Below are 20,986 nucleotides of genomic sequence, written 5' to 3'. Positions count from 1 at the left end.
AAAAAGGATTTCAAAATCCAGATAATTCTGATCAATCTTGGCCCAGGGGACCTGAGATTGATTGAAATTCCCCCAGAAGTTGGAAGATTCCAGCGGTTACTGGAGGTATTGCAGTTTAATAAGCATACTATTTTATGCTGAGGCAGGAGTCAGGACCTGAAACTAGTAGTTCATGCTCAAAATAAATTTTTCGGAATTAATGTAGTTCTGCAAAGAAGAGTGGGCTAAAATTCCTCCACAGCGATGTAAAAAAAACAATAATCTAATTATAGGAAACGTTTGGTTGCAGGTATTGCTGCTAATGGTGCTTCTTAAGTTCCAATGGGCAATTGCTGAGTGTTTCCAGAATTTAAAATGTGTAGTATTTTTACTTTTACTTATCTAATATTACATTGTGTCTAAAGAGCTGAAACTATTCAGTGTGACAATGATGCAATAATAGGTGAAATCAGGAAAGGGGAAAATATTTGTTCATGGCACTGTAGCCTACATGCACACACATTGATTAATGATCACAAATTTGATGACAGATAATAAGTATAAAGGATATTGAGTGCAATATGTTGTGTGCAATATGTTGAGTTAAATATTTGTTACAGTATTTAGTGTAATAATTTCTTCTTCTTGTTGTTCTTATTATTATTATTATTATTAATAATAATAATAATAATAATAATAATAATAATAATAATAATAATAAACTATCATTTCTTAAGCTGTTTAATGTTACTGTTGTTACTAGTCATTTGACTTTCACCCTGTCACTGCATTTGGTATCCTAATATTGGCTGCAGGGCATATTGCACCGTACGTGGCAGTTTGCTTCAGCCTCGCAGATACCAATTTTAAACCTCATGACATCTTGATGGATGATATCGCTTTGCCTTCATTTAGAGCCACGAACAGATTTTTGTGCGACTGCCAAAAAGATAACTGAGTATTTCTCCCTCTGAAGTTCATAACCACATGAGCTCAGTTAATGTCCCCTATCTACCGCAGTCGGTAGCGTGTGAAGAAAAAACTGTGTGTGTGTGTGTGCGTGCGCACGCTATTCTAAACACTACTACTATCTACTGTAGCCAGCTCGCTGGTTAACAGCTACGTTTTCAGATTTGGACCTGGAATCAATTCTGCTTGTCTTATTATGGCAGACGTGAGGGTGTTCAATGTGGTAATTCTGGGAATAGGATTTCTACTCATTTTCACCGCTTTCACAACTTGTGGAAACATTGAAGTAAGTGAAGTTGGGAGGAAGTGGAAGTGGCTCTGATATTCAGTGCTAGCTGCTTACTGTACGGACTGGAGCACAGCACTTAGCATTGGCTAACGATAGCTAAGTAGGGAATCCGTGTGCGTGTTTCTAACGAAACCCTGCTCATTTAGGTAGTCCAGCTAACACTGCAAGAGCTAGTCTAACGCTCATGATATTCACTGAATATTTAAAACTTTTAGCTTGTAAACTAGACGTTAGTTGTCATCAGTAACTGCCTGATAGATAGACTTGCGGGACTTGTTTTCGCTCACGTAGTATAACCAGAGATGTTGTCTCTATGCGCTTTGGTTTGACCGTCTGACTTTAATGTGGCTGAAGTCATCGTGCATATTAGTAACATAACCTACTCGTGCCATGCACAGTTTTATGCTCAGTGCATTGCGACAGTTTAACGGCTTGTTACTTTGTTACTTACTTTGTGAACTGTCATTGTTACTTTTGATAAAACAGTTATTGTTCCACGTGATCAGGTGTGTCCGTGTTACTGTGTGAGACTGTCTGCTTAGACTCACCACATTTATTGGATTTCAGAAAAGATGACCGGGCCGGGCGTTGTGAACATAGGGTTATTTGTTTATTTATATATGTCAAAATCAGTCTTTTTTTTAGGAATGTATAAATCTCGCCTGTACGGATATTTTTGGTCCCACAAACAAAAAATGTCCAGCCTAATCTAATGAGTATCATTTTTAGGCTATTTTCTTATTTTTGTTGCTTTTGAGTTGAATTCACATGTTGACATTTTCATTGCTCAGTAGCCTACATATTGAACGTTGTTGCGTGTGTTTTCCATCCCTATTTCTGTTCACGCGCAGCATTGTTTAGAAGCGGGTCACCAGCCTCCACTCGTGTTACTAATTGGCGTCAGCAGACTGAACTTTAATGCGGGACAAATGGACTCAAATTTAGGGCGGCCAGATTAAAAACGTCCTTTGCATCCTGGGAAACGATGCATCCTGCAATTATTAAAGTTAAACGAGTGGAATAATGTTAGCCTATAGCTAGTCTTCAGTGTAGTTCAGTTTTATTTATTGTCATTTCAAATAGTCATTTGAATATATTTATGCTTACCCGTCTTTAAGCTGTTGTGTGTTTTATTTTTTGTCTGATAACTGAAGCAATTGTGTCTCTTACTTTCCTAAAGCAAACTGTGATTAAAAGCGTGGAAAATAGGACCTTCGTAGGAAGTGGCTACCACAGGTGAGAGTGACACACCATGCTGTCATTGGTCAAAAAATTGTCCAGATCATTTTAAAGTTGATTGCTTTGATGTCACCTTCTATTTAAACCTTCATGTAACCATGACATGACTAAAGGAAATACATTACTGACTCTAATAATAAACATTAGCTGCCGGCTGGGTGTCTGAAGGCCTCTACTGCTCCACTTTGCTTTTCCTGCTGTCATCATTATATTGAGATTACGTGTGGAGTGTGAAGCATTACATTTAACCAAACATAGTGTGTGTGCTATGGACGGGAAGCCTGGATAAAAACTGCAGTGCTTCATCACCTTCCGGTTTCATAATACCATCTACCGACAAAGATTCAGGGGAGAGTGAGAAAACATGTTGGCCATTTGGCCCAGTGCCCCCTGTACTGTACTAGAATCGTGATCACTCCAGTTAAAGTTCTGGCTTGCAGTGGATTGGTAGCCGGTTGGGTCTCGTACCCTTAATGGCAAGGAATGTTCAAGGCAGGGTCTCTCCATCAAAATTATAATTACAAAACTGTAAATAGAATTTTGTTTCCAAATTTTTTCATACATCCTTTAGGCAGTCTTTTTGTATCAAAATGAATAAAACAGAATTTTAGACATAGTATCATGCACAGGCAAGGGGGGTGGCATTTCACAACAATAAGCCATTACTAATGTAAACTTTCACATCCCCAAAACAAGTATATATTCAAAAGCTGTTTAAAAAGCTGTTTAAACAGGGCAACATGCTGTTTTTTTTCTGTTGGAACACTGAACCAGAACAGTGAATACTGGTGGCCAAATTCTATATATTACATTAAAGTGGACATTATAACAGCTTAAAAGGGAATGTCTCATTTCAACATGAGTTATGCAAGGGTGATCCTCATTTTCACAAATTAGCAGTGAACATACAGTATCACCATGAAATGATGGAAAAAATATGTACACCTATGATTTTCCTCTGCTGTGGATGTATCACCATAATACATTTGTAAAAATTTTGCATAGATGATTCGTTTTTGTGGCATGAATCACTTATTTTGGTTGCCTTAAGAAAATAATACGATTCTTACTGCATCTGAAAATGATGCCTTTGTAAAAGGCGGTCATTTCATTTATTTCTCAATACATATTTGGTATCTGGAGCTCTCGCGGAACAGGCCAAATGGCCTATTTAATTTCCTATGGAATGACTTGTCAATGAACATTACAGTATAGTATTGTATGAAAGCTTTCAGGCCATAATTTGAACCTGTGTGGGTTCCCATTAAAGTAGCACATTTGAAATCCGTGAGTGTCGTAATATGCTTTCCGTTTGTCTTTGCAGCCTTGGGATTATATATGGAGTTTTTTCGGTGTCTAATCTGTTCGCTCCCACTGTGGTCACAATATTGGGACCGCAGGTCACCATGTTTCTCAGTGGAGTGCTATACAGGTGAGTATATGTGGTTTACTCCTGTTTCCTCCCGCATTATTACAGCATCGCAGAGATGGGGTGGGCTGTCTCACTCACTGCTCTACCTTTTCCCCCTGTATATGTATTTATATGTATATGTATATGTGGCACTATACATGGATATACAGCACTGTGCAACAGTGTTAGGCACCTGTGTAACATTCTGTACAGATAAGATTCTTTCAAAAATAATTCAATGAAAGGCCCTAAATAAACGTACTATACATTTTACATTACATTTGAGTAATTTGGCAGAATGGTTAAAAACTGAATCAAAGCAATATTTTTTGTGACCACCCTTCGGCATTAAAACTGCATCACTTCTTTGAGATATAGAACTGCAGGACAGCATTGGCTAAGACAATCAGCAGGGAGGTTGTTCCAAGCATGTTGGAGAACTTTCCACAGTTGTTCTGCAGACTGTGGTTGGCTCCTTGCTTCTGATCAAGTTTATGTAAAAAGTTGGCAATTGCTTACAGTAATATGTCTTTAAAATTAAATGCAAAAATGCCTCTGTAAAATTAAATCTTTTGGAAAATGAATATTTCGAAATCTCAAATGTGCTCTTTCATACTAACACACACAAAAAAATAAACATATATATGATAACCTTCTCTCCGAGTACAGAAAAAATGACTACGTAAATTATAAGATTATAAGTCTAGGGTGCCTAAGACTTCTGCACAGTACTGTATACAACGGGCTCCAGAATTATTGGCACTGGCAATGCACAAAAATACTTAACAATAAAAAATACAAAATATAATTATTAAGATACAGTGGGGTCCAGAAGTCTGAGACCACATTGAAAATCTGTCTCAAATATGATATCTCTTTTTTTCATGTAATCCTGCAAATATACATAAAGTTTTAGAAAAAATGGAAACAAATGAAAGTTACTTCAAAGCTTTGTAAGAACTACTCGAAGACCCAAGAAGAGTAAGGAGTGCTGGACAATCCACAGTCACCTGACCTCAACCCCACTGAACATTTATGGGGCACTTGAAGACTGACAAAAGCCAAGCATTCAGTAACATCACAAGATGCTTTTTGGAACATTGTCAAATAATGCTGGGATAACATGAATCATGAGGTCTTGCACAAATTTGTGGAGTCCATGCCAGCTCGAGTGCACGTTAAAGCAAAAGGTAGACAAACCAAATACTAAGAAAGTCCGAAATTAATGTAAATGTTTTCAAAGATTCAACTTTTCACTCAAATTGTTATGCTGATAATATAATTAGTCATGAAAAAGATTGTATTAAATGAAAAAAGAATGCAAAATAGAAACATTTTCAGTTGTGGTCTCAGACTTTTTGACCCCACTTTACAATGTGAAAAATACTGTCATTTATTGTTTCAGTGGGACCAACCAACATTCATTTAATAAAAAATAGATTTCGCCAAAATCAAAGGTACTTGCTGCATTCTGGCAAAGATCAGTATTTTCCTGTAATGCTTGATAAGGTTAAGAAACACATTTGGAGGGATTTTGGTCCATTCCTCTCTGCATCTGTCCTCAGCAACATTTGTTCAATCATAATTGAAATAACAAAATTGAATATTTTGTTCAGATACAGCGTTGACTTGTATAAATCTGGTTGTCTCGGATAGGAAGTTGAGACTTGGACATGGATAGATTGTCCAGCGGGACGATAACTCCAGACATACACCAAACACAGAAATTGTTAAGTAAAAACAACATCCATGCCCTGTAATGGCCGTCTCAGTCTCCAGACTCAAATCCCATCAAAAACCTGTGGTCTGAACTGAAGAGGACAGTCCATAAGTGCTAACCCAAGGATATCAATGATCTTGAATAGGTCTGCATGGAGGAATGGTCAAAACTCCCTCCAAATGTGTTCTCATCAGAAATGATAGGAAAAGACTCATGGCTGTCATCTTTGCCAGGGGTGGTTAAACCAGCACTGCAGTGTCAATAATTGTGAAACCTGTTTTTGGGGAAATAAAGTTTATGCCAATAACTATTATTTATTATTATATTATTTTAGTCTTCACTATTTTTTATCAGTCATGAAGCCATTCATTTAAATTGTGCACTGAAGTAATAAACTACAGCTCTGAAAGACATATTTTCATTTTGAGAAAATGCAACCTATTATGATGGAAAACATGACGAGTAGTTTTTAAAGGTACATTAAGAGTTTTGTCTTAAAACATTGTTACAAGACCATTCCTATTGAAAAAGGCTCACTGACATGTTGACTCACACTCTGCCTGTGTTTATAGTCCTTAAATTTGGGTTTCAAAATATACAGGCGATGGACTGATACTAAAAACAGTGTTGTAGTTTGAGGGTGTTTGTTGCTGCAATTCCTCTCTTGACTGTTAGATGTCCGAAATGACCTATTGTACCTTTAAATAATCATAATAATTTGTTTGTTGTTTAGCTGACGCTTTAATCCAAAGCTACTTACAGTTGATTAGACTAAGTAGGGGACAATCCCCCTCGAGAAAGATGGGGTGACGGGCCTTGCTCCAGGGCCAACAGGTGTGCAGATTTGATCATGGCTACACCGGAACTTGAACCACCAACCTTTCAGGTCCCAGTCATACACCATAGCCTGTAGGCTACAGGTTGCCATGAGGCTGGTAAATCTTTTTACCAGATTTACTTCAAAACGGAGCTAATACGTCATTTAGCTGGGGCCTATTTTCAGTATGTTGGTGCTGCGCATTTGTATACATTCAATGTGGTGGTGATTAGGCCAACTGAAAGAAGCCACTGCTTACAGGCTGTAGCCACAAGCTGAGTTTTTTTTGTTTGTGTAACTGAAAAAATATCTGCATTAGTGCACACAACGGTGTCTGTTGTTGTGTAAAAGCACACAAGTGTTAACCTGGATTAGACTGAACAAGGGAAATTAGCCTGTTAATCTTAGGGATTTACAGGTGTGCTGTATTCGGAAAGCCGTAGACATATTTGTGGTTTTCCTGCTTTCACGGTTGAACTGATGCCATCCCTGCTCTCATCACAGTGGCTACATTGCTGTGTTCATCCATCCTGCTGCTTGGAGCCTTTACACAACCTCTTTTCTCATTGGAGTTGGGGCAGCCAGTAAGTTTTCTTAAGCCTATTATTTGGCCTATATCGATGACAATTTTTATTTTTTTCTTTATTTTTCATAATGCCTTCCTTGACTGTCATTGGCACAACTCTGGTCCTCATGTTGACGGCAATCAGTGACACTAAATGCAACCAAAAGCCTAGAATCAAGACTAGATACTAAAAGCTTTCTTATACCTGCACTAAGGAAGCGACTGAATACACCTGACTAATCAGAAGTAGCTGGGAAGTGAACCGTCCAGTTACTTTTGGTCCCTTAAAATGGGGGACTGTGTATAAAAAGGGATGTGTAATATGTAAATATCCTCAAATGAATGGTGACAGTCTACAATTTACCCTCATATCCATTGTTTAATGTTTAATCCAATGTGCTGGAGTACAGGGTCAAAAGAAGTTTGACTTCTGTTGTACTACTGTCCAAATACTTGTGGACTGCACTGTAAATATTTCCCTAATTCAGTGGGAATAAACAAATGCTCTCTGAAAAAAAGGATTTCTTTGCACATTGTGGCTAAATTTTATTGAGATTGTGACTAAATTTAAATTTACAGATGTGGCTGAATTGTGTTCAGATGTGTATATACATTATACCAGCAGTTGTTGAAGTGTGTTGAGTGACATCAAAGCTTGATGAAACTGCTTGACAACAGCACTGCACAAAGGTTACTGTGATTTGCCACCAGAGGAGAAAGAGATACAAACGTTAATCATTTACATCTCGACTGAAAACATGATACAATAATAAAACAAACACCACAGATTTGATCCAGCACAGCCACAAATACCTCAGACTTCGCAGTTAATTATAACAGCACAGTTCATTGCAATTACACAAAACAAATTACCTGTTTTGAGGGACTATGCATTACATCCAATATGGATGTAAACGCGAAAAACAACCTAAAAACATTCTGTCACTTAAAATGTGGGGTGTAAAGTCCTGTTCCTCAAATGATGGTTCTTGAGGGATTGCTGGTTTTCCACCCTTCCTTTACCTGGAAATCAGGTGTGAAGGCTGGCCAATCACTAACACTAATTCTTCAATTAATTACATGGGAGAAAAGAAAACCAGGGCTGGATTTTGAGTCAAAGGCCAGATTTGATTATCTCTGGTGTACAGTATGGCATAGCAATAGCGAGAACAGTTAGTGAGGCTATGAGACAGACTGAAACGTGCTGTAGACCTGTGCTAATACTATGGCTACCTAACACACAATAATAGTTTTACTGCACAAATAAATACATGTTTGAAAAGAAACTCTTAGGATTGTCTGGAATTGTGTGTACCAGCTCTACACCAAATGGCCTTTATAATGGATATAACCATGAATACATGGAAACCGAAGCAGTACCACCTCATAAATCCACCATGTGTACCCTTCAGCATGGCAAAAAATGGTAGGAGTACACAAGAACAAGAACACAAGTGTTTGAAAAGAAAGCAGACAGCTGTTAATGGTTCGTCTGTTGGTGGTCACGGTCTGTCTGTGCTTTGGCCTGTCAGTGCTTTGGACTGCTCAGGGACACTTCCTGGTGCAGAACTCAGATGCTGCCACTATCAACAGGAACACAGGGGTGTTCTGGGGTCTTCTGCAATGCAGGTAAGGGTACAGAACGGCACCTGCACGTTCTACCACTTCTCATCTATGTCCAACTGATGTGAAATTTTGTTACGCTTGTATTATGTACTTGCACCAAAGTTTTTTGTCAAGGAATAGTCATTGGACGACGCTGTGGAATCAGAATCAAGATGCTGTGGAATCAGAATCAGATTTTTAAAATATGTTATATACAAGTTACACACAAAGAACGAAGTGCCATGATATTTTGTATTGGTTGTATTGGTGTTTTTGGAAACCTTGTTGCTAAACTGCAACATTGCAGTTTACAAAACAAATCATTGGTGTGTCCGTTTAGTGGACTACCAATCAGAAGTGAACTTAATAATTAAGAATTAATATCCATGCACACCATGTCAGATGTCCAGCTCTCTCATTTATATCAGAAGGACATTTTAATCAGTTTTGTGTTTAGAAATTTGTCCTATGAGTGAATTAACAATTTAATTGTAAGAAAAGTGACTTCACAAGGTCTTTCATTTGAATTGAAAATATATGGCTACTCAGCTCTACAGATGATTGATTGTAGTTGATACGTAGTATTCTCTCGTGTGTTGACATTGAAAATGGTTGTGATATTTTTTACATTTGACTGCGTTGCTTGGCGGTTGGTTGAGGCATCTTGTCACTCAGGGTTGCTTGTTTGTATTACACAGTATGCTGTTTGGAAATCTCTACATCTATTTTGATTGGAACGGAATAACAGAAATAACAGGTATTGTGAAATTTCTTCCCAAGCAATGCCTGCATTAACTAATGATCTCACGGTGTCTGTTTACTCAGTGGGACACGCAGCCTTTCCAACCTGAATTTCCAAAATTCATCTTGAATTGCTTTCCAAAGACATCATACACAGTTTTGACTCTATATTTTACAGGCCTGTCATTGCCCAATAGTGGTTAATTATGGATTATTATTTAGAAATTAAATTCCCCCCCCCCCCCCATCCACAGAAATATCCCAGCTTGATAACCTGTCTGCCTTTCATCATCACCACTCCATCTGTACCCACTCCAAAGCAGTTAGTCAAGCGGATTCCATTCAAAAGAAAAAACATTGGTGGGGTTCAATGTACGTAAGAGATAAGAGCTTTTGTTATAAAGGATTGTTTGCCTTCAAAAGAATGCATGCTGTTGGACCCATATGAACTATGAGGAATTTTGGTGTGTCATGCCTGAGTTCTGCTTTTAGACGGTAACCGGAGAAGCTTGTTCCTGGCTCTGCTGGTCATCTCTGTGCTGGGGACACTGTGCTTCTTGGTGCTGAGAAAACCACCCCTGCAGGAGGACATCTTGTCTGAAGAGGAAGGGCAGTCCTTACTCTCAGCTCATGTGATGTAAGAACACAACGTACTTTGTTATGTGGAGCAAACTGGTTTGCTACCATACTGAATAAAAAATAATCGAAAGGCAGGGAGTGTCAAGAATGGGGCAGACACAGGGGTGTGGGAAAATGGCAGGTATAATGGCAGGTGAAGGGGCAGACAGAGCGTAATCAAAAACAGGCAAAGTTCCAAAACCAGGAGGTCAGTCCAAATCAGGCAGAGGTCCAAAATGTGATCCAACAAGAAGAGTCAAAAGAGCAGGCAGGGGTCAAACAAGAAATCCAGAAACAAAACAAGGGCAAGGGCTCGGGAACAAGGAGGCTAGAACTGGGGGAAGGAATAAAGGGCTTGGGACTCGAAAACAGGACAAGATGAACTAGTGCAACTGAAAAGGACAGGTATAAATACACAGGGGAATGAGACAAACTAGGCGGGGCATGGGAGTGAGGGCGGTCTAACAAATAAACATCAAGTGAGACACATGAAAGGGTAATAGCACAATAATGAGGGGGAAATGAAAATGCGGACTGGATTCACAAAGACACATGTAATACAAACGGCTCCGGACTAGGGAGTAGACAATTGCACAGAATCAGGAGATGTAGAGATACGGAGAGACAGGTGTGAATACTTCGCTGAAACTAAGCAAGTAATTAGTGATAGAATAGGGAGGCGGAGTTACAGAAGAGAATTGAAACTGGAGATGCGTTAGTAAGTTAGTTACGTGATTTAAATTACAAATACCCAAAACTAGTCGATGTTGGTTTGTTAGTTTGACAACAAACTAACAAATTAGTGTGTTAGTATAATTAGTACTGTACAAATTCTATATTAGTTGGGATTAGTATATTCTACAAACATGAAACGGAGAGAAAGCAGGAAGTGGTTGATTGGAAGGAAGGTTGAACCCCGGAACTACCGTAAACACCTGAATAGTGAAGCACGCAGACAAGGGAGTGACTCGGGCTTGTGAACATTCAGACTCAGACATCACAGGGGAAGACGAGTGCAAAGCCTAATGAATATAAACAGAACACCAGACATGGTAAAAATAATTAAAAATAAATAAATAAATACAAAAATAACGATAATAAACAATGATAAACTAACAGACAGAACACAGGAACATAACAGGGAGACTCAGTACAGACTACAGGTACATCTACTCTGTACAGACTAAAGATATGAAGCTATTCAGTACAGACTACAGATAAATCTACTCAGTACAGGCCACTGATTAATCTACTCAGTATAGCCTACAGATAAATCGACTGAGTACAGGCCACAAATAAATCTACTCAGTACAAACTACAGATACATCTACTCAGTACAGACTATAGATAAAGCTATTCAGTACAGGCCACAGATACATCTACTCAGTACAGACTACAGATACATCTACTCACTATAGACTATTGATAAATCCATTCGGTACAGGCCACAGATACATCTACTCAGTACAGCCTACAGATAAATCTACTCAGTACAGACTACAGATACGTCTAATCAGTACAGACTACAGATAAAGCTATTCAGTGCAGGCCACAGATTAATCTACTCAGTACAGACTACAGATGAATCTACTCAGTAAAAACTACAGATAATGCTATTCAGTACAGGCCACAGATAAATCTACTCATTATAGTCTCCATAAATAAATTACACACTACAGATAAATCTACTCAGTACAGACTACAGATAAAGCTACTCATTATAGTCTACATAATAATATATTCTATTTATTTGTGACTATTCTTTTGTGACTACAGATAAAGTTAGCCCATGGTACAGACATGTAAGGTGATCAGCAACTATATTAGAATTGTAATGGATTTCACTCCAACCTGACTGGCTGGAAGTAGTGTTGGTGGGTCAGTAGGGGGCAGTCTTCCCTCTGATCAAATACATTCCAATGCTGTGATGGGGACACTGTGCTGTAGGAGATGCCCTCTTTCGGGTGAGAGGTTAAACCGAGATCTTGACTTGCGGTGGTCATTAAAGATCCCATGACACTTGCATTGAGTTGGGGGTTCCCCAGTGTCCTGGCTAAATTCCAAACCTGGCTCACTCCAACTGCCACATAATCATCCCCTGATTTAATTGGCTAAAAAAATGATCTCCCTCTCTGTACCTCAGCTGATTTGTGGTCGGCAGTCTGGTGCAAAATGGTTGCTGTTGCATCACCCAGGTGGGTGCTACAAATTGGTGGTGGTTGAGGCTGTAAAGCGCTTTGAGTTTTGAGCACTGGTGTATAAATGCAAGGAATTACTGACTTTAACTTTTGAAGCTAGTAAATATTTTGTCACTCGTAGAGAATCTGAATCTGTCCGACTTCTTTAAATTACAGGTACAAACAAAGAGCGGTGTCGGCTGTAAGAGAAGCCAAGTCAGACTTTGGTGAGTTGAGCTTGACTCACGAATGTTGTTTCCGTCTGTTTTAATCCCTGGTCCGGTGGGATTTGATGATTTGGCACTGAAAATGATCATGGGAGAACAGTGTGTCTGTTCCTTCCATCCCACATGATGTCTTTTCCCTGCTCAGGAACAATGCTCAAGTTGTTTCAGTCCAGAACCATTCTCCTGCTAAGCTGCTGCATGGCCTACAGCGGTAAGATCCATGCTGAATTTGAAAAATTTATTTTGAGCGAATGCGTGTGACAGTAACTTGTTAAAAGTTTTGCAAGTGCTTAGCAAACCTGGGTAAAATGCTGCTCTTTGCTGTAGTTGTTTTGAGTAAAGCAGTTATAGGTTGTCAAGGACCCGGCCCTAGGCCCGCCTGATGAGAGATTGACAGTGATGGGTTAGGCAGGAATGCATTGTTAACCCCTCGCACACGCCATTGAGGTGGTAGCAAGAACGCCCGTAAGAGGAAAAATATGCGGGCTAGAGCTAATGAGCAGCCCTAATTGTCAGCAGAGGAGTCTGAAGTCGGGGGACTTAGATTTAAAGTACTAAGGAGCAAGGTTAAAGGTCTGACTGAGGCCATGCATAGAATGAGTTCCAGCATGACCTTGGAGGAGATTCAACATGCTGAGCAAGCAGTCGGGGAATACCCCAACCCTACAGGGGAGGAGCATAATGCCTGGTTAAAGCAAAAAGATGAGGAAAACAATATAGATGATGGGGAAATGATAATCTGATAATTTATTGGATAGATTCAAAGGACTGAGTGTAGAGGAGTTGGGTGATGAATTACACTCAGCTATTAATTGGATGTCCATTGTAGATTTCTTAAGGCGCCACAAGAAAGTGCACCTGAAGAATGTATTGAGATGGTGGAAACTCCCTATTGGAGGGGTATATGACGTCAAAGTTTGGAAAGAGTCCAAGGAGAGATTATGACAGGGAGACAAATAACGATTGTTATACAAATAACAAGTGATGAATAGGCTCATTAAAAAAGTTGCATAAGAGCTAGTGTTTTCCCATTCGTACTTCTGTACAAGTTTCAGGATATATAAGGAGTGAGCTTTTAGACGCTAGAAAACAAGGTTCTGGTAAGGTATTTGTACTTGTTTTGAGTAAACTTCCTTTCTTGGTTTTTTAAAGTACAACTACTAAAGTATTTTGTAACGGCTTTCTTTAAAGCACCATTATTGGCTTTGGGTGAAGCACTTTAATGCAGCCTTGGGGACATACTTACAGAGAGGTGAACTGGGTCACGTGATATCCTCATTTTGGGGTGCCACACTGATGGCCCGTCCCATATCTGTCCCCCCTCTCCAGGTTTGGAGCTGTCCTTTTACAGCGGGGTGTATGGAACATGCCTGGGGGCGACGACTCACTTTGGAAATGCAGCAAAAGGCCTGATTGGGCTCTCTGGGATAATGGTGGGGATCGGGGAGATCCTTGGTAAGTTTGGGGTCTATGGCGGTTAGCATAATGTTGCTATTTGAGGGATGATTTTGAGGGCGTGGCACGGACTCATCTCCAGGAGTTAGTCAGAGATGTATGTGTATATTGGGGACACTGTGCTTCTTGGTGCTGAGAAAACCATCCCTGCAGGAGGACATCTTGTCTGAAGAGGAAGGGCAGTCCTTACTCTCAGCTCATGTGATGTAAGAACACAAAGTACTTTGTTATGTGGAGCAAACTGGTTTGCTACCATACTGAATAAAAAATAATCGAAAGTCAGGGAGACTCAGTACATACTACAGATATAAAGCTACTCAGTACAGACTACTGATATAAAGCTACTCAGTACAGACTACAGATACATCTACTCAGTACATACTACTGATAGAAAGCTACTCAGTACAGACTACAGATACATCTACTCAGTACAGACTACAGATAAATCTACTCAGTACTACTCAGACTACAGACTATAATTAGACTGATGGTGGAAGCCTGGCTGTGGCACATGATAGCGAGCAGAAAGCCTTCCAGAAACATCCACAGGGAACCTGAGTACATGTTATTAGTTTGAGCAGTCTCTGGCACTTGGGAGTTTCTCTTGGGGCTGCTTTAGAGAACCAACCAATTACAAAGATAGCATTAAATCTGTAAAATCTGAGACCAGGGTCGGCGGAGAATAGGTAGGGTATGCAGTAATCCTAGTTGAGGCTGCATTGAGGTCTTCCCGGACTGACAGTGGAGCAGAGCGGAGATAAAGGATCACACATCAGCATCCACCAGAGGGCCACCAGAACGGCTCTTTCAGGAAATCCAGGATTTGCCGAGATCCAGGATGACCCAGAAACTTGGAGGCGTGCGAACATTGTAGGACCAGGGGACAGACAGCAGCGGGGACAAACAGGCAATCACTGGGACCATGACCTTGAGCCGTTCCGGCTCTTTGTTCCCTGACTCAATACCCCAAGACACCAGGGCAACAATGTGAGAACTAGGAAAGAACAAGAAAGTCAGCGGAACGTGTGCTGAGACGGAGCGACTCCAGCTCCCCACGTGAGGCATCAGCCTCTACAACGAAAGGTAGCGATGGGTCAGGAGTCAACACTGGAGCTGAGGTGAATCTGCGCTCGAGTTCAGATAAGGCCGCATCGGCTGTTTCTGGAGACCATGAAGACCTGCAACTGGATTTTTTTTGTTAAGGCAGTTGGGGGAACTAGCAGAGAACTGAACCTTGTTATAAAGCGCCAGTAAAAATTTGTGAAACCCAGGACGCGTTGAACCTCTTTGATAGACGAGGGAGAAGTGCCTTCCACAGGTCCATTTTCACGCTCTCTGCAGAAATGAAATAAACCGAAGAATGAGACACGACACATACATTTCTGCCGTAAGGAAGAGTTGATTCTCCAGAAGTCGCTGTACTACCCGACAGACGTGCCACACGTGTTCCCTGAGGGTTTTTTGAAAAAAATAAGAATGTCGTCAGTGTACACGAAGATGAACCGGTTGAGGTTGTGTGAAAGTAGGTCATCAGCCAAGGCCTGGCACACAGTGTGGGATGCTGAACTGCATTACTCGGTATTGGTTGTGGCCCTGAGGCTGTTTTGCATGGGTTTCCCTCTCGAATACAAACCAGGCGATAGGCGTTCCCTAGGAGACAACCTTCAAATGACGTTAAAGGTAGAGGGTAGCCGTTCTTGATAGCTATCTTGTTTACCCCATTGTAGTTCATACCAGGCCACAGGCCCCATGTTCTTCTTGCCCAGAAAAAACCTTTGCCTGCCGGTGAAGTGGAGGGTCGAATGTTGTCCGGCCATCAGTGCTTCCTGCCCATATTTCTCCATTCTGTTTCTCCAGTGTCTGAGAAAGAGGCTCTGGGGGGAGGGGGGGTGCTGAACCCATTCGATGGCACAGACATACTGTCTATGAAGTGGTGGCAAGGCCTCCGGTGGCCAAGGTTTTCATCAGAATTCTTGTTCAGTGTAAACACTACTGTTTAAAGACAAGCTGAAAAATACACCTTTTTTTCCATGCTGGCTTCACGTCTATTTTCACTCCAAGGCTTTCTTTTTGAATTTGATTTTGCATCAACATGTACCAGTGGGGATGTATGTCAATCAAATGTCTGTCAATTTTCAATATCTTCCCCAAGAGCCATAGGCTATAGCTCTGCCCCCCCCCCCCCCCCCTCATTTGATGTGAGTCAGATCGACTGCTCACCCTTCAAAACTCATTTCACTCATGTATACATCATATCTCGGAAGCTAGTGTTTTTCCAACTTCTGTTTCAGCTCATCTTTAAGGTCAGTTGATAGTGGTTGCTGTTGTCTCCAACATTCAACAGCGCAAAGATTTATGTCCGAAGCCAAGTAAAGACAAATATACTCAACCTACACATACTCAGTAACATTAAAATGTTTTTCTTTTTAGAAAACTATATATATATACATATATATTTGAAGTGCAAAACGCACATGTGATGCATGAACCAAAGTGTCGGATTTAAGAGACGCAGGTCGCTATGAGTAAGAGTGTCAAGGTTTGGGCTAAAGTGAGGCACTGTTCTCCCACGATGCACCAGTGGCTGTTCTCTCTCCTCTCAGGCGGGGGTCTGTTTGGGCTGGTGTGCAAGAACAGCCGTCTCCGACGCACGTCCGTGGTCTTCCTGGGCATGGTAGTGCACTTCATCGCCTTCTATCTCATCTTCCTCAACATCCCGGACGACGCGCCTCTGGCTATAAACAGTGGCACGCAGCACGAGCCATACCTGCTGCCCAGGTGTTCTGCCTCTCCTTTCTTTCTTTTTCGTTTTTATCACCTATTGCGCAATGTTTCACTGCTCTCCTGAAAATGAAAATAAAACAAGAAAGAGAGAAGAGGAGAAAGCTGCTTTTTGAAAATTTGTACAAAATAAGAATGTGTTTTCGCGTGTGTTTTCCGTTCCCCAGCGCATCCATTGCCTTGCTGTGCAGCTTTCTGCTGGGACTGGGAGATAGCTGCTTCAACACCCAGCTCTACAGCATCCTGGGCTGCGTGTACGCAGAGCAAAGCGCACCCGCTTTCACCATCTTCAAATTCATCCAGGTAACAGCACCTGCCTTCACCATCTTTAAAGGTCCCACCTTTCCAGTGTTTTGTATTAGGTCCCGATATCCATAAGAAGAAGTTTGTGTGGTTATAGATATTTATCTGTGTCCATTCTCCAGCGCCTCTCACGAGCTTTACCAAGAACAGGCTGTTTTAAGTGACTCTGATATCAATGAACCTCTGTTCTGATTGGCTGGCTAGCTAGAGCGAACTGAACACCGTCTGTGCCGAGTGCCTGGATTTGTTCCAGTTGGGCCGGGCTGAAGCAAGCAAGCGTACCTTCACATAACTTCACTGGAGTCCAAGCGGCTCGTTTAAATGCACGTTTTCTTCATTCTGATCGTATGCATTTATTTGGGGACTGCGCGTATTGATACTCTCAGTGTTTTTATGACACCTTCAGCTCCTTTATAATCCACATAGCCTGGGAAATTCCATTTTCCACCAATATGGCTGTCAGACATGAATATTACTGCCACATTTTACAAATGCACAATGCTGCGAAATATATTTATTATATTTTTGAAACAGTGATATTGATTACACTGTTTTTCCATACATTGTGGTATTCTCCATATCCTTAGGTGACCCCTGGGCTTATTCTCTGAAAAATGCTCCAGGCCAGTTTTAGCAAGGAAACAGTAACAGTGCAAAGACATTCACTATGTTGCAGCTATGCTGCAAAATAAACGATGAGAAAACCTTCCGACCACCTAAAAGACAGGCAAACCGAGGAAAGACTATCGACAGTTCTCAAAAACTGTTCAAAAGCCAACAACTGGAGATTGTGCTAGGTTTCACTGCACGGTTTGCTGAGATTAGCGCAGCTGCTAAAATACATCTGTGCTCTGCGCGTGTAACCCCTGCTTTCTGCATGGCTGCTCGTGACGACAGCGCTAAACCGGTTTTTAAGCAGGATGAGAGCTGGCAAGACCACAGTCAGCTTGCGCTTAGGTCGAGACACAATGCAAAATCACCCAAAAGCAGAGGGATAAAGGTGGGAAATTATCACCAGCTACTAGCAAAATGTTGGTAAGCTTTACCTGCGGCTGGTAAGTTTGTCTGCTCTACCAGCTACTTTGGCAAGTAACCAGCCATCTCTCGGAGGTCCTGTTATACTCTAAATACCCAGTTGTCTGGTAAAACTGTGAAATCGGCTGGTGATTTTTGGGATGCAGCAGCCACTGTGGTCAGTGATCTATAAATTAGGTTCCTGCCCTGAAGGTTTTTTGTGAAAAGTTGTCCAAAACATTGTAGTCTCTTCAGTTCTACAATTTAGATGATAATCCCAGCTCCTCCAATCTTGTTCTTTGACCAAGGTTTGAGGAGAACACTCTGGCCATTCTCCACTAATGTCTCTTATTAACAAGGCGTTTCTGTCTCACTGGATTTGTTTTATTTTTTTTGCACCATTCTTTACAAAAGCTAGATAATAGTGCATGTGAAAATCCCAGGAGATCAGCCACTGACAATCATTCCACGCTCAAAGTCACTTAGATCACATTTTTTCCCCCATTCTGATGGTTGATGTGAACATTAACTGAAGCTCCTGACCCGTATCTACGTGATTGTATGCATTGCACTGCTGCCACACAATTGGCTGATTAGATAATCGTATGAGTAAGTAGTAATAAAGTAAAACATTTTCCTAATAAAGTGCTCGGTGATTGTACGTGTGCAGTATGTGTCATCTAAGGTTGCCATGGCATTGGTGTGAAGATACTGTGAAGAGAGAGGGGATTGTTTGTTTTCAGTTTACTGTCACCCCCTGTCACAATACCCAGGACGGGTGGAGCAGCTAGATGCTATAATACCATGCATAATCCATGCAGAAGGAGCTACACAGCAATGGGCTCTCTGACAGTGAAGCACAATTCAATTTTTTGACAGCCAGACCTACAGCTATGGGTTGAAATTTGATGGGTGACACAATTCCAGCGCTTAATGACGTGTTAGGAGAAAGCACATTTGCCAGTGACAGACACCACTGACAGGCAACTACTCCCAGTTTAATAATAGTTATGGTAATAATCTTAATTCTTTTGCCACCATGTGGCAAACTGTGTTTGTAAGTCAATGTGTTCCAGCTGGATGAATGTGGTATTGTGTAAATTAATAAATGTGTGAATTGTGTAAAGAGGTTCTGGCTCTGGGTGTAGTTAGCCTGTGCTAACGCTGCATTAACACCCTGCTGAATTTGCTGTGGTTCTGGGTTTAATTAGCCTGTGTTAACTCTGCATTAAAGCTCTGCTGAAGTTATAGTTGTTTTGAGTTTAATTAGCCTGTGTTAACGCTGCATAAAAGCTCTGCTGAAGTTATAGTGGCTTTGAGTTTTGTTAGCCTGCGCTAACGCCGCATTAACACAGTGCTACATTTGCAGTGGATCTGGATTTAGTTAGCCTGCGCTAACACTGCATTAAAGCTTTGTTGATGTTGTAGTGGTTTTGAGTTTAGTTGGCCTGCGCTAATGCTGCATTAACGCCCTGCTGCAGGTGCAGTGGCTCTGGGTTGAGTTTGCCTGCGCTGATATCACATTAACGCCCTGCTGCAGGTGCAGTGGCTCTGGGTTGAGTTCGCCTGCGCTGATATCACATTAACGCCCTGCTGCAGGTGCAGTGGCTCTGGGTTGAGTTCGCCTGCGCTGATATCACATTAACGCCCTGCTGCAGGTGCAGTGGCTCTGGGTTGAGTTCGCCTGCGCTGATATCACATTAACGCCCTGCTGCAGGTGCAGTGGCTCTGGGTTGAGTTCGCCTGCGCTGATATCACATTAACGCCCTGCTGCTCTCTCAGTCCATATGCGCAGCCCTGGCCTTCTTCTACAGCGGATACCTGCTGCTGACGTGGCAGCTGCTGTTGATGGTGCTGCTGGGATTCATGGGAACCCTCTGCTTCTTCCTGGTGGAGAAGATGCAGAACCTAACCGGGGTCTTGGAACAGCCATAACCGACCCCGGGTATCTCACCGCTCACTTTCCGTTACACGGGGCCAAAGTTGGATATCGTTTAACCTGGAGGATGTGCACTATTTTATATCGGCTTTAAACTGAAGTAACAGTTGCAATACACAAACAATTTTGTTATACGAGTTATTTATTTATGTATTGAGTAAATGGTCACTGGAGAAAGACATTTCAGTTTGATCTTTGTTTGGCTTTCCTCGTACACTTCTCTCAGGTTTAAATGCACGTCATAATTTTTCTGCACCAGAGACTGTTATATTCAAATAGTACTTGAACGTCAACTATTAATAGGACAATCACATAATAATAAAAATATATGGCCTACTGGACAGGAAGATATTTTTTCTTTTACTCTTAATGCATTTTGACAGGTAATTTATCATTGTACTTGGCAGGTAGGAAATCTATGGATATGTCCAGGTATTCATGTTCTGTGAATATACAGATGAAAGGAAGTCAGTTTGGCACCAAAGACAGTCAGGGGGAAAATCATTGTTAGCTCCTTTTATTACTGGAGGAAACACAAGTTTGTTCTCATGAATTTTACCGGTGTATTTGACATATACGAGACTACACCATGATACCTTTACTACACAAGAGTACATTTTACTACACAACAATAAATACCTTGAATGCCACCAAAATTAAGGTATTTTGTTCTCAGTTGTATTTTACGCAAGGCTACAGGTAAGTGTAATATAATTTAGGCCATTCATTTTGTTGACTGTACTGCCACAGGTCTAGATAAGTCTTCTGCAGCAAGTAGTATGAAATCCCGTGCAGTAAATTCTGCTTGTTATATTATGTTTATATTATCATTTCAAGCCGTTTTGTGGTTGCATTTCGTATTTACATAACATAAAAAATGTTAGTCATGTGTATTTTCTCTGACAGTATAGACTGCTTCTTAAAGTGACCAAAGTAACATTTTAAAATAGCAGAAATGTGCCTTTATGTTTTATGTGCCAGTGTTTAATTTGTTTAATATACTGACATTGGCCAAGATGGCTTATTCGTGTTTATTCATGTTAGTGTTATGTAATACTGACATTGGTGTTTTTTTAATTGTATTTTTGTCTTTTGACATTTTTATATTGGAATAAACATGTAAAGCATTTATTTAAA

General features: G+C 40.8%; 1 protein-coding gene across 1 annotated transcript; it reads left to right on the top strand.

Moving 5' to 3' along the window:
• The first annotated feature begins 1,033 nt into the window (after positions 1 to 1,033).
• Positions 1,034 to 20,986, top strand: LOC133115268 (UNC93-like protein MFSD11). Its single transcript, XM_061225094.1, has 13 exons — positions 1,034 to 1,234; positions 2,418 to 2,473; positions 3,801 to 3,908; positions 6,929 to 7,008; positions 8,522 to 8,618; positions 9,293 to 9,351; positions 9,828 to 9,972; positions 12,308 to 12,357; positions 12,503 to 12,568; positions 13,687 to 13,812; positions 16,416 to 16,590; positions 16,761 to 16,896; positions 19,693 to 20,986. Exons 1-13 carry the CDS (start codon positions 1,145 to 1,147, stop codon positions 19,843 to 19,845), a joined length of 1,341 nt encoding a protein of 446 aa, XP_061081078.1. The 5' UTR covers positions 1,034 to 1,144; the 3' UTR covers positions 19,846 to 20,986.

Source organism: Conger conger, chromosome 16 (genome assembly GCF_963514075.1).
Source record: "Conger conger chromosome 16, fConCon1.1, whole genome shotgun sequence".
Taxonomy (NCBI): Eukaryota; Metazoa; Chordata; class Actinopteri; order Anguilliformes; family Congridae; genus Conger; species Conger conger.
This window is presented reverse-complemented; position numbering and strand designations above follow the sequence as displayed.

Coding starts and splice junctions, on each gene's coding strand:
- LOC133115268 (XM_061225094.1), top strand. CDS start 1,145: ATGGCAGACGTGAGGGTGTTCAATGTGGTAATTCTGGGAATAGGATTT. Junction 7,009..8,521: donor CATTGGAGTTGGGGCAGCCA/GTAAGTTTTCTT, acceptor TTGGCCTGTCAG/TGCTTTGGACTGCTCAGGGA. Junction 16,591..16,760: donor GAGCCATACCTGCTGCCCAG/GTGTTCTGCCTC, acceptor TCCGTTCCCCAG/CGCATCCATTGCCTTGCTGT.